The 14,201-nt window shown below is 40.6% G+C and overlaps 1 protein-coding gene across 1 annotated transcript in view; it reads left to right on the top strand.

Annotated features, from left to right (window-relative positions):
- Positions 1-10,403, top strand: part of LOC101994499 (desmocollin-3) — a 25,782-nt gene extending 15,379 nt beyond the window's left edge. Inside the window, exons 9-15 of the mRNA XM_026783608.1 lie at positions 962-1,221; positions 1,331-1,473; positions 3,149-3,373; positions 5,884-6,108; positions 7,906-8,027; positions 8,346-8,585; positions 10,377-10,403. Of these exons, the coding sequence (XP_026639409.1) occupies positions 962-1,221; positions 1,331-1,473; positions 3,149-3,373; positions 5,884-6,108; positions 7,906-8,027; positions 8,346-8,585; positions 10,377-10,403 (1,242 nt within the window). The remainder of the gene's footprint in view (positions 1-961; positions 1,222-1,330; positions 1,474-3,148; positions 3,374-5,883; positions 6,109-7,905; positions 8,028-8,345; positions 8,586-10,376) is intronic.
- The last annotated feature ends 3,798 nt before the right edge of the window (positions 10,404-14,201 follow it).

Below are 14,201 nucleotides of genomic sequence, written 5' to 3'. Positions count from 1 at the left end.
TCGTATGTGGTGATCACCACGCAGCTGATCATGTTGGTAGTCTTCTGCATTTCTGTTGTGAAAAGTACTTGTGATAGGTGAGAGACAGTGATAAAGTACCATTCTTAAACTGTCATGAGTGGCCTTTTCATAACAGGAGGTAGTGTTACACCATTCCAGAAGGAATGTTCACAAACTGAAGTGGATTCCTAAGAAGAAATGAGATCCTGGGTACATTTCACTTAAAGAAAAGACAGACTAGGGATGGCTCAATTCGACATCTTGTGTAAGGGTAGAGATGGCTCCATTAGATGTCTTGTATGAGGGGACTTGAAATATATATTGGAAGCTGAGTGAGGGCACACACACCAGTGTCCCTGAGCTTTCAAGGCTGAGGAAGAATCATCACCGCAGGTTTAAGCCAGCTGGTTGGGCAATGCAGTGAGTTCCAAGGCTGGCCTGGGCTGTAGAGTGAAACTCCGTTATAATAACACAGATGAAAATAAACAAACAGCAACTGAAACAAATCAACCAGATTCCCAGAACCTCACAAAAAGAAAACAGACCTTTAGAGTACCCACCAGTCAGAACGTGAATGAAATATTTCCACCTTTTGGAATTTGTTGAAGTTACTATACGATTTTACAAGGTTTGTCAAATACCAGGGTCAGCCTGTTAGACTTTGACATAATTCTGCATTACTTCCAGGCTGAGAATAATTTTCCTTAAAAGAGTGAAAGAATAGTTGAGGGATGTCCTCCCCATGGCACTGTAAACCCATCTGTGGAGACTTTGGAGGTGACCTCTGGTAAAGGGCAGTTAGCACAGGATCACAGGTCTAGCAAGGAAGAAAAGTCACTGTTAACAAAATGTGAGCATGAATTTGCGATGCAGTCCTGGCCCTAATGATAGCGATGCCCAGCTGCTTGCAGTTCCAGATGTTCTTCACATGGAGCTGACACGCATATCCTTTATTTTAAAGCCCCTGGATTATGAAGAAAATCGTCAGGTGACCTTAGAGATCGGCGTGAACAACGAAGCTCCATTTATCAGAGACGTTGCAAGCCGAGTACCCAGCATGAACCGGGCCTTGGTTACAGTTCATGTGAAGGACCAGGATGAGGGGCCAGAATGCAACCCCCCTGAACAATATGTGCGGATCAAAGAAAACTCAGCCGTGGGGTCCAAGATCAATGGCTACAAGGCCTATGATCCTGAAACCAAGAACAGCAATGGCTTAAGGTATACAAATCTGGCAGCCATGGGCTAATGCAGTTGTAATTGAAATGGGCAGCTTATTTTGAGACGTGTTCTGATGCCAAAGACTTATAAAATTTCATTTTATTAACAGATACAAAAAATTGCAGGATCCTAAAGAATGGGTCAGCATTGAAGAAGTTTCAGGTCTGCTGACAATATCAAAAACCCTAGACAGAGAATCCATGGCTCCAAGAAATGACTTGTATAATATTACGGTCATGGCAATAGACCAAGGTAACAAAGTTTTAATTTAGTATTTTATAATAGAATGGAAGAATAAGTTGTAATTATTTTTGTGCAGAGTTAATCTTGTGGTAACTATACATAATTCTTGAAAATTACCTTGTGGAAGCTCTCTTCTTGTTCTACGGGATGACTTTGTAAGATGGCTTTGTTTGTTTGGTTTGTTCTCCGATAAGGAGGTATTATGTAACCAAAGCTGCTTTTGAATTCACAGTGTAGTCAACGATGATCTTTATTTTTCCTGATTTCCTGCCTTAGCATCCTGAATGCTATAATTTCAGACTTGCACCCCACACTCAGAACGATGCTTTTGTTGTTGTTGTTGTTGTTATAATCTTACTCTGTAGTCCAAGATGGCCTCAAGCCCACTGTGTAACTCAGGCTGGTCTTGAAGTTGTGGCAGTTCTCCTCTTTAGCTTATTCTGTGCTGTGTTTATAAAGTGTGAGCCATCATCCTCAATTAAATAACACATCTTTTATTTATCTTTATATTCCATCTGCAGGAACTTAGTTCTTGCACAGTTTGTGGTAAAGGGCAATGATCGAATCTAACCTTATGGCACTATGCAACTGTCACCTCAGATTCCTCCACATAGCTTTGTGTCACTTTACCTAGAGGTTTTTACTCATTCAGGTGATTGTTAAATGCTTCTAAACTTGAATTCTTGTTTTAAAGTAAATTTCCTATACCTGTGGCTTTAATTTAAATAACAATAATTTCAATATGTACATGTTACCTTGTACTCCCTGAAATAGAATCTTTGGTTGTGACCCCCGGGTGTAACATACTAAAACCTCCTTACGTGTTTGAATGTGTCTTGGGATTAGAATAATATTTCTATAACCACTTCATCATGGCTCATTAACATTCATAAGCCCAAGGAAAGAGAGCTTGCAATTCCGCATTTGTTTCTATTATTTATATTAACTAAGACAAAAATGTATGTTGAAACTTGTATCTGTTATTATCAGCAGCAGGAACCATATTAGAAAATCGTAGGTTTAATTCATTTGTATTCTTATTTGCTATTCATCTAATAACCAAAGATTATGTTTTCATGAAAAATAGACTCAAGTTGTACCACTCCTGAGTATATACCCTCAGGTCTTTAAGTCAACATACCACAAAGCAACCCATGTATCCATGTTCATTGCTGCACAGTAACAGGGAAATAGAAACAGTTTAGATGGGCATCAGGGAAAAATAGGTAAAGAAAACATGGTAATACACACGTTGGATTTCATGTCTCTGTAAAGAAAAACGAAGTAGCAATATTTGCAGGTAATGGACACAACTGGAAATCATGTTAAGAGAGACAAGCTAGCCTCGGAAAGACAAACGACATGTATTGTCTCATTTACAGGACCTAGACTTAAAATTATATATTTGTATATGTATAAAAATAGAGGTTGAGTCAGGCTCTGGTGGCACTTGGGAAGCAGAGGCAGGCGGATCCCTGTAAGTTTGAGGCCAGCGTGGTCTACAGAGCAAGTTCCAGCATGAGCCCCAAAGCTACACAGGGAAACCCTGTCTCAAAAAAATCCCCAAAAAATAATAATAAAATAAAATAAAAATAGAGAAGAGATTGAAATTTATTTTCCTCATCGGAGACTCTAAAACAAGAACATGAGAACTGCACTGAGCCTTATCCCTTTCCCTTCGCAGAGGGAAAGTCATGCACAGGAACACTTGCAGTGAACATTGAGGATGTGAATGACAATGCTCCAGAAATACTTCAAGATTATCTTGTCATCTGCACGCCAAAGATGGGCTATACGGACATTTCAGCTGTCGATCCTGATGAGCCTGTCAATGGCCCTCCCTTTCGGTTCAACTTGGCAAGCTCTTCTCCCGAAGTCAACAGAATCTGGACCCTCAACCCAGTTAATGGTACTCCAGAAAAATAATGATTCATATGATTTGATGTAGCAGATTAACTACATATTAATACATAAAGTACAATGCAAAAGTTTAGGATAGCAAATAGCCTTTTCCAATGCATGTGACTGTGTGTGCATGTATGTGTATGTATGTGTGTATGCCTCTCTCTCTCTGTAGTGTCTGTGGGTATGTGTCTGAGTGCATGTGCATGCACACATCATGGGTGTGCATATCAATAGAGTCTAAAAGAGGGTGTCATATTGTCAGATTCCCTGTAGCTGGAGTTACAGGAAGTTGTGAGCTGTCCAGTGTAAGTGTGGGGAACTAAACTCTGGCCCTCAGGAAAAGCAGTAAAATTTCTCAACCATGGAGCTATCTCTCCAACTTCTGATGCCGTATTTTTTTCATGCTACTAAGCTTTATGTACGCTGTTCTTTCTATCTAGAAAAATCACCTTCACTGTGTCTTGGTTTCATACTAATATAACTTATCGCATTACTTACTATTGGTCAGAGAAGCTGCAGACCCTGGGTGTTTGCATAGGGATGAGTCAGGCAGGCACTACCTCAGCTCAGATGCTCGACCTCTGAGAACTCACCTCAGAAATATAAGGAGAGCCCAGGGATCTGTTGCATCACGTGTTATAACACCTTATATCTTGTATGACTGCTGTTTACCAACTCTGCTTTCTCACAGCGTTCGTAATCCATATTCTCACTTTCAGCACTGAGCCCAGTGCCTAGCAGCTAATAATTACTTAAAAAGTGATTGCTTAGGCAATGTTTTGATTAAAAAAATCCATATAGGCAAAAAAATCACAATAGGGAAATGAGTAACTTAGTAGCATCTGGGTTTAGAAGACTTTCTCAGGAATGCTGAGGCTTTGGGTATTAGAAAGGTGAAGTTAGGTGGTGGTGAGTCTTGTGTCCCAAGCTGAGGAGACCGATCTTTGTACGGTAGGTGACAGTGGAGTATGCATTGAGACTGCGGAAAGGTCATTCTTTGTCCAGATGTATGTCTTGTACAGATGACAGTAGTGTCAGGAGATAATGAGAAGAGGGCAGAGATGATTGAAAGGAAAACACAATGTCGTTGAACTACTGTGATGTATGACATGACTATGGCTTGGCCAGTGGTCTTGGAAAGGTCAGTGATTGCCCCATCTTTCCTTGGACACTGCGGATGCTGACGTGTTCCAATATAATCCAAGACCTATTCACAGTCCTCTAGCAAGCGTTCAGGTCCAAGGTACAGTCTGAATCCCAAAGATCTAACAGACATTTAACCTATAGAAATTCTAGGTGCTTCCTGGGCTATGTTTTATGCCACTGTGACATCATTTTTGTCTATTATAAAAGCTCAAGAATGTTATAATTGCCACTAAACATCTATAGAGCTTTGGTTAATTAAGAATAACATTATTCAAATAATCTATCAAGACAATTGTGGCATGTTGACTATCACAGTTGATAAAAACAAAGTATGATGATGCAAATGGTTATATTTTTATAGGAGAAAGTAGTATAATTAGCTCTTGCAGGGAGGTTATTTCCACACAAGGCATTAATCATATAGGAAGTACTAAGCTCTTGGAAACATTGCCTTTTCCGGAGGATTCATGGACAGACCACAGAAGGTAAATGGCTTAGAGTGTGAAACTGAGAATGCTCTCTGTGTATCTTCAGGTATAGATTCTTAAATAGCATATGAGCTGGAACTGGGGAAAATTTTGATCTTCTACATCAAGAGCCAACCTGTTATTCTTATTCTGTGTTGATCAGGGGCAATTATTGCTGGAATGTTGTTATAGCAACATTCTATGCCTGATTGTTATTGTTAAATTTTATTATTGTTTTTGCCTTTTGAAATAGGATCTTACTATATAGCTTGGGCTAGCCTAAAATTCATTGTCCCCTTTGGGCCTCCTTAGTTTCACATGCTAGGAATTCAGCTGTGCATTTTTTACTTGGATCTCAAAAAATTCTTCATTAAGGCTTTCTTTAATAGAACTACAAGGAGAAATATGTCTAAGGTAATATTAGTTCTTGAAAGGGTGAAAGGCATCGAGGCAGCCTCCTTTGCATTTATTTTTAATTTGGCAGGTGGGTGTTTTACAATAAGAATGGTGGAACAGATTTTAAGGCAAGAATAAGTCATCATTAAAAACAACACTGGACTAGCGAGAGTTCAGTCTGTAAAGTGACTGTCACGCAAGCGCGAGGACCCAGTCCAGTCCCCAGAACCCACATGAGCAATCAGGGTAGGGCAGTGCCAGTTGGCAATCCTAGTCCTGGTGCTGGGGAGGAGACAGGGGGATCCCCAGGCGTGGTGGCCAGCAGGCCTAGCTTAACCTGAGCATGCTCGGCAATGAAAGTGCCTAACTCAAAACTCAAGATGGTCAGTTCCTGGGGAATAATACCTGAGGTTCTTATGGGATCTCGACATGTGAGCACACAGACGTGCACAACTCTCCACCAGAAATCAATCAATCAAAGTGAAGTCTGTTTATTTTCTTAAAGATACAGCCGCCCGCTTGTCCTATCGGAAAAACGCTGAAGTTCAAGAATACACCGTTCCTGTCACTGTACAAGACAGAGCCGGACAATCCACAACCAAAGTCTTGCGAGTTAACCTGTGTGATTGTACTCATCCGAGCCAGTGTACGGCCAGGTCAAGGAGTGTAGGGGTCTCCTTGGGGAAGTGGGCCATCCTTGCCATTCTGCTGGGCATCGCGCTGCTGTTTTGTAAGTACTTTCACCCACTTGAAGTTAAAATGCAAAATAAAAGATCTGGGTATAGAAGAGGCTCTTGAGAAGTAAATACAGACAAGGGTCCCTTGAGTCAGTTCCTTTTACAAGTTGCCCTGTATTCTGGGGTAGCTGAGTTGTCCGTGGATAGACACCCTTTGAAGGAACATGATCCTTTCTGAGATAGGTTTAACACTTGGACAGATTGTTAAAAAGTCTTCAGTTTGCTTAATTCTGCTCCCCTTTTCTCATTTAAAGGGACAGTGGTATTAACTTACTCTAACTCAATTAATAGTTGATTGAGCTAATGATATGAACTTGTTAGATTAGAACATTCTAAATTTCGAACACATATTTATTATTTTTTTATTGACCCAATGAAATAACTGTGTCTCGAAAGACTACTAAATTTCAGAAAATGCTATACTAGGTAGGATTCGTTGCAGAGCGAAACAGACAAAAACAAACAACAAAATGGAACCAAAAACTTTAACAATCACCAAAAAAATTATTTTTGACAGGAGGAAAAAGTTGGAGTCCAGTACGTAGACTCATTCATGCTGCTGTGCATGTGTGAGGTTGTTGGTCCTGGTGGGCACATGTTTCAAGATCACTAGGTCATGCCTACATGGCATGATTTTGGGGAGTCAGCAGTGTTGGCACGGCCAGGGAGAATTCAGTTGGAGGCAAAAGTCAAGTCAAAGGCTGTATGGTGAGGTTATGGCTAGAGAAGTCAGTTAATGGCGTGGAGGCTCCTGTGTCTAGACAGAAGTAGTTGAGGTCAAGGGGATCAGAAAACGCAGCCAGAAGGTAGTGTAGAGAGGGGAAGGGAGGCACGGCTGTCCTTTCAGGGGACAGATGGTACATATCTCAGAGCTGTCTGGGCCAGTTGAAATCTGTGACATCTGTAATAGTAAGACACCAAATCTGAAGGCTAAAATTTGAATTTCCTGTAATTTGGTGTTTGCATTTTTCTTTTGGTTTGGTTTTGTTGCTGTTTTGTTTGCTTTTGAGACAGGATCTCACTATGAAGTTCTAGCTGCCCTGGAACTCACTATGTAGACTAGACTGGCCTTAAACTCACAAAGATCTGTCTGCCTCTGCCCCCGAGTTCTGGAATTAAAGACAACTACCACTGTGCTCAGTTTCCTATAATTTTAATATCATGAATTATTCTATCTTTGTTTATTTCTCTTTTATTAATTTAAGGCTTAAAAATCTTAGGTCATGGGTTATACTAAAACATACAGTGAGCTGGAATTGTAGCCATGACTTGACAATATGCTAGCAGGTCTTCTGAACCACTGTAAATCACGGCTATTGTTGTTGCTTTAGGGATCACATTGTTCTAAGCATCCTATTATTACCATGTAGGATAAAATTCTAAGTAAGATACAAAATATGCTTAATTATGTTTATTGGAGACAAGTCTGAGAAAAAGTCTTTTTTTTTTAATTTTCCAATTGAAAAACTGATATTTTGGGAATCAGTAAATATCTTTAGTGTTTGACTTAAATAAATGTTAGATACTTTTTTACCCCCCCCCCCATTGGTACTTTTAAGATCTACAGTTGAACTCGTGATTCTAAACACTCTCCCCTGTGATTATTGCGCATTTCAGACTGTGCCTGTGAACCTAGCAAGACGAGGATAATTTGATCAAAGGCAGAGTTAATATTCTCATTGTTTTCTTGTGGCCCAAGTCATAAGCAATAAAGAGTGGTTATTTTTGTATGTAGGGCAAATGAAGTATGTCCTTTTAAAACTTTATTTCTTCTTCTATTTTTTACTTAGCGGTACTGCTAACTTTAGTATGTAGTGTTGTCACTGCCCGGAAAGGAAAACATTTTCCTGAAGATTTAGCACAGCAAAACTTAATTATATCAAACACTGAAGCACCTGGAGACGACAGGGTGGTAAGTAACTTCCTTGGTGAATAATTGTTTCCATAGTTTTCAAATGCATCTCTGTGAAGTTATTTAGGAGTCAATTTATATTTGTAAGTCGTTGGAATCTTGTAGATTGTAAGTCGACTTGGGACTCTCAGTGTCCCAGCCCGTATGGAGCGGTACTTATTGAAGTTTACCTTGCTGTTCTATTCTTCCACTCTTTGTTGTATTAATTCAAACTTAGTCTATGTTGGGAATGATTACAACAGTAATCACTCTGACTGCTTTCTGCAATGTGTGACATTCTTTGAGCCCCCACTGTTGTCTTGTTTTGTTCTAATGAAGTGCTCAGCCAATGGATTCACCACCCAGACTGCCAACAACTCCAGCCAAGGCTTCTGTGGTACAATGAGAAACGGTGGGCAGGAGACATATGAAATGAAAGGACACCAGACCTTAGACTCCTGCCGCGTGGCCGGCCATCACCACACCCTGGATTCTGGCAGAGGAGGACACATGGAGACTGACAACTGCAGATACACTTACTCCGAGTGGCACAGTTTCACTCAGCCCCGGCTTGGCGAAGTGAGTGTCCCTAGAGGGTTTACTTTGAAGTAGAGAACAATAGGACACTGATAATGTAAATTTCCAGAAGCTGCTTTGCCAGTGTTTCATGTGTCTTCTCTTGTGAGGTCTAGTCGTTTTTTAAAAATGCCTTGATTTTGTTACATTTAATCTTTCAATATTTTGATCCCTCTGTCGCATTCACTCAGTTTCTAGAATCTTATGAGAACCAGGGATTTCTGATATCTGTCTATAAAGACTCACTTTTCAGTGTACAACTGTCTTATAAACCCCTTTGAGAAGAATATGAAGATAAATGTTAGTTTCTCAAAAATACATTATTTGCCAAATCAAACTTGTACTTTGCTATGTAAACATAAACATCCGAATGCAGTTTTAGGTTAGATATTAACATGTTTTACTTAGGCCGTACATTAACTTTTTAAAATTATTTTATTTTTCTGCTGTATTCTAAATGGACTAGCTATTGTTGCACATATTTATAGGGTGTGGTGAGTGGCCACATAGCTATGCAGTGTAGAATGGCTAAAGAACCCAGTGGGTAAGGACATTTGAAATTTATTCTTAGTAATTTTGAAACATAGAAAACACTATCATAGGAATTATTTTCAACTCACAAAGCATACCATGCAAATATAAAGTGTGTCATCAAGAGAGGGCAGTCCTGTGAAAGAAAGGGGTAAGTGAGCTGCTTGGTCTACAGCAACACGGGAAAGCTGTTAGAAATGCTAATGCCTTTGCTTCATTCTGGAAGATTCTAGTTTCACTGAAGTGTGTGCGTGTACACGACATCTCACATGTGATTTGTGTGCAGGACCAGGGTAGGGGATCCTGTTTGAGTATTCTTGCTGGCACTGATTCCATGTCTTTCCCAGAGGACACTGGTGTCTTTGGAGGAAACACTGTACCAGATGCCTTTAGTTTTGGGATGGACAAAACACGAGCAATATTCTAAAAGAGGGTTTTCAGTTATTGCACGTCTGCAGCCTTTGTTTTGTTTTTATTTCGTCCTATTCAAGTGGTTTCATGTTTTATATTTGCAGCCTGCATGCACGTAAGATTATGCTAAGGGACAGAGCTCCAGATACTCCCTAAGGGACACCCTGTAATGGGAGGTGTGGCTGGCAGCTGGCCAGAGTTGGGGGCTAGGAAGGACTGCTCTCCAGGTCAGCAGAGGGAGCCTTGCCTTTGAAAGACAGGCCAGCGGGACCCTGCAGTGCAGAGGTGTGTCCGCCTCCATGTGTCTGCCCAAAGCCTGCTGCTTTATAGTGCAAACATGGTTTCTGCAATGTGCGTTGAGTTGAAGATTTTAGTTTTAGTGGTTTTTCTGGGGATATATCTTTGGCTTTTGGGTACTTTGGAGTGCAGTAATTTTTTTAAGTGTATTGCACACAATAGAGGCCGAGTTTATATCCACTGTACAATGCTGGGTATAAGAAGCAGACTTTCAAGCACTGCATTTTCATCCGTAGTTTCCAAAATAACAAAGTGACATTGGGGGAGAATGTAATTTGAAGTGACACAAGTTAGTAAACTAATGTTACTCAAAACTGGGACCATTTGATAGCCACATACAAATTCTAACCACTTGGCATATTGTCTCCACTTCGTGAACGGACCTCAACTATAGACATAACATCTGGGGATAAATATCTCATGATGACTTAAATGTATGTAGATATAACAGTTGTAAACCTGTTTTTTATTTTTGTGGATTATTAAAAATGCAAACTATACTGATTTATGATATGGCTGTAATATAGACCAATCATGTGCATTTTTTGTGTGTAGGACTCCATTAGAGGACACACTGGTTAAAAATTAAACATAAAAGGTAAATAAAATAATTTTTCTGTTCATAATTGAAGTTGTTTAAAGAAATAATACAATCCTGTTTTTTGGACTTTACAGAAACTGCACGCGTGTAATCAGAACGAAGAGCACATCCCATCCCAAGACTACGTCCTCACCTATAACTACGAAGGCAGGGGATCTCCAGCAGGTTCTGTAGGCTGCTGCAGTGAAAAGCAGGAAGAAGAGGGACTGGACTTTTTAAACAACTTGGAACCCAAATTTCTTACATTGGCAGAAACATGCACAAAGAGATAATGCCACCGGGTTACAATCAGACACGGCCTCCACAGTTGTCCCCGACATTTGAAACGAAGAGACTGTAAAATAGAGTTTTTACTCACTCAAATTGCTCCGGAGTTATGCTGCCTTGTGATATTTTGACTTTAGTCTAGTGTGCAATTGACACATATTCAGGAGAAAGTGTTTGAGGAGTTCTGATCTTTTTTAGACTGGCTGTGTGCTGTGTTTAATCTTCCTGCCACGCTCAACAGGGCAGTGAGCTGCAGTTCCCAGTCTGCCACAGGTCCTGACCCTGGCAGTCTGTTGTGCACACATCTCGCATCTCCACTGAGAGTTCCTGCAATACGGCTGCATCGTGAGCCAAGGAGTGTGTGCATATATAATGATTTTTTCTACATTTTAGTCTTCCCCCTAGTAATTTGCATTGTTAAAGTGGCTTGTTGCTGACCACTTTTCTAAAAGCACAAGTGTTAAAATAGAAAACCAGCACACCTCACACTGCAGTACTGGAGTTAGCTGAGGTCTGCAAAGGACCCACCTTGCCCTGAAGGTATTTACCTACCAAATTAATTGGGTAAAACAGTCTAAAAACAGCTAAGTTGTACCCATATTGCAGCACCACACACTCATAAAAATGGCTTAAGAAATGAGCAAAACATTAAGCAACACTATTTGAAGAATGTTTTAGGACAGAAATAATTAATACTAAATTACAGTAAACCTTTTGCAAAGCTGATGATCTAGCAGCTGCCTCTCTCCGATTTCACTAGCAAATACTCTACTGGACTTTGGAAACAAAACTTGGCCAACTAGTCTATTGTGCAGCAGTTCCTTTATTTCAGTGGAGTCTGAAGCCAGTGGGTATGTCTACAAAGTACACAGCAGAGCAGCATTTAAAATGTAGTGTAAACAAAGAGGAAAATGGCAAAAATTGCAGACAAGACTGGGTGTGGCTCACCTTGTAAAAGGAAATTGGGGTTTTAAAGGGGCAGCCTTGCTCCTGCCTGGTTACACGAATGTATCAGCCCATGCCTGCCTGTGTAATTTGTTTAAATTCAGTAATACAGATTCGACTTTTAGTGGGAAAGAAAGAGATAGGCACATGGAAGAATGGATTCCCTTTGCAGGATATATAAAGACTTGTACTCACAAATATTAGAAGCTGCCCCTCTGTCCTCTACTGCTGGGACTCACAGCTTGCTGGTGGGGTGTTGACAGAAATGACATGGCTTTCTTGGGACCTAGTGCTGATCTTTGCTGAAGTTACATACATTCTCCATCACCCTATTCTTGTTTCTTCCTTTTTCCCCTCTTCCTTGTTTTCATTTTGTTTTTTGGGGTAGCTCTTCATAAGCCAGGCTGGCCTTACACTCACAGTCCTTCTGCCCAGTCTCTGTATACTACAATTACAGGCAGATGGCACCATTCTTGTTCTCAATGCAGAGTAAATTGGTCTTAACCTTAAGTTCGGAGACTTTGGGAGAGGGTTGATACCAGTCCAGAAGCCCAGGCCTCTTGGATTCCTTTCCCTGTCTGCCAAAGCTGCTTGAATGAACTGTAGCAGATTCACCGAGGTGGCAAATCGTCTAGAAACTCAATCATCCTTCAGTGTGAGTGAGGTTTCTATCAGTTTGCTTTGTTAGGGGGAGTTTCTCAGGACAGAAGTTAGGAAGGATGCATGGAAGGAAGAGATCAAACTCTCATTTAGGGAGGACAAACTGATGGAGCATTTTGGTGTTCAGAGACAAACAAGCAAGCCAGGAGGGAAGTGAAGCCAGCAGGCCGGTGAACAGCCAAGGTGTTCGCATTTCCCCATGTCTCACCCTGCATTTTCTTCTTGCTCTGAAGACAATATAGCTGCTTTTTAGTTTGGTGAAGCATCAGGCAAGCCATTGTTAACACCTCTTCTTATTTGGAATGCAGCGGCAGGAAAGAAGGCTATGAAGCAGATGTAGCTCAGTCAGCTGCATGCATTCTCGCCAGATAGGAGCGAAGCCCAGGATTTGATTCCAAGCACTGTATAAAACAAGCATGGTTTCAGCACTTGAGAGGTGGGGCAGGAGGATCAAGAAAGTTCACGGTTCTCTGTAGTTATGTGAGAAGCTTGAGGCCAGCTTGGACCACATGTGGGGAGTCTTTGAAAGGGCCTGAACTGCTGTGCCGACCAGACACAGGCTCCACGAGAAAACCCTTAGCCCTTCTCCAGCAACGCTAAGGTCTTTAGTTACATGTGTATCTAAGATTCTGATTTGATTTTACATTTTTCATGTTTTCATTTTTCCCTGAGAGTCATTTTCTTGGTAGACTTTTGAAACTGTCATTTTCCCCCATAGCATCATATGATATTATTCTTTTCTTATATGTGTAAGGTGAAAATTGTGCTATTCTAGTGTGTAAGAAAAACAGCTTGCTTTTTTTTAAACACCTTCATCCCCTCCCCAGGTTTTTATGTAATTGTACAGATCATTTTTTCTTACATTTATAAGGAAGTAGGTAACTGTCTAAAGAGCAATTGAAGTTTATTTTTCAATGTTTTAAACAATCTTAATTTGACAATTAAATTGCTTTTGAAACTTGTCAAATAGAAATAAGCATGCATTGAATGTGTAAAATAATAGTTCTTATTAAAGAAGGTAATAAAGCAATGCTAAATTGATTTCCTGTCTTTGCTGTATGTAGAGACTAAAGGATCAAACGTGCTAACACTGCAACCTTGAAACATTGAGTTTCAGGCTAGCAAGACAATCAAAATACTCCACAGCATCTGGGAAATTCATGATGTGGTTGCAGAGATGACATACTGGTAAAAAATGTGATATCGGAGACCAATAATTGCTCTTAACGACTGAGCTATAGCTCCAGCCCCTTTAAGCACTTGGTATAGAAATTTACTACTAGGAGAATAAAGGGGCAGACTGGAATGCACTGACATTCTTTCTACCCTTTACACAAAGAAGCTGTTAGGAAATAGGATTCGGAGAGGCAAACTCTTTCCCAGTGTTTTCGACTTTGCTTTCTGGCAAGGCACGTTCCTCCTGAGTTGTGCTGGCAGGGAGGCTGGTGTTCTGCCTTTACCTGTGGCCCTGTCTTCCCACAGCTTTTTTACAAGTATCTACAAGTGAGAATGGGACACATCCTTCAATGACTCAGACTTCTCCATTCTCAAGAAACAGACAGGATGAACACACCAACAGTGCCAGGACGCATGGCATTTGATATGCCCAGATCCGTGAAGCTCCCCGAAAACCAACAAGGAGACCGAGTCCTCTATGTAAAAGCAAAGAGCCTTTATTTTATACAAGCTTGCAAACTTGGTCTCTTCATGTGTTCAACGTATTGGAATAATCTGAGAGTCCCAGCTCAGTTAGAGTTGGGTTTTCATAGTAGTAAAGGTGGAGGTGAGGGATTTCTAAGGTTCAGGACCTTTGATTGGCTGGTATTTGTCTAGGGGTGTCCTAGTGAGTGTGTGCTGAAAGGTGATCCTATCCACAATGGTTGGAATGTTAAGAATTTCCTTTGGGG

This window comes from Microtus ochrogaster, chromosome 18 (assembly GCF_000317375.1).
Source record: "Microtus ochrogaster isolate Prairie Vole_2 chromosome 18, MicOch1.0, whole genome shotgun sequence".
Lineage (NCBI taxonomy): Eukaryota > Metazoa > Chordata > Mammalia > Rodentia > Cricetidae > Microtus > Microtus ochrogaster.
The sequence above is the reverse complement of the archived record's forward strand: the minus strand, read 5'-3'. Positions and strand labels throughout refer to the sequence as shown.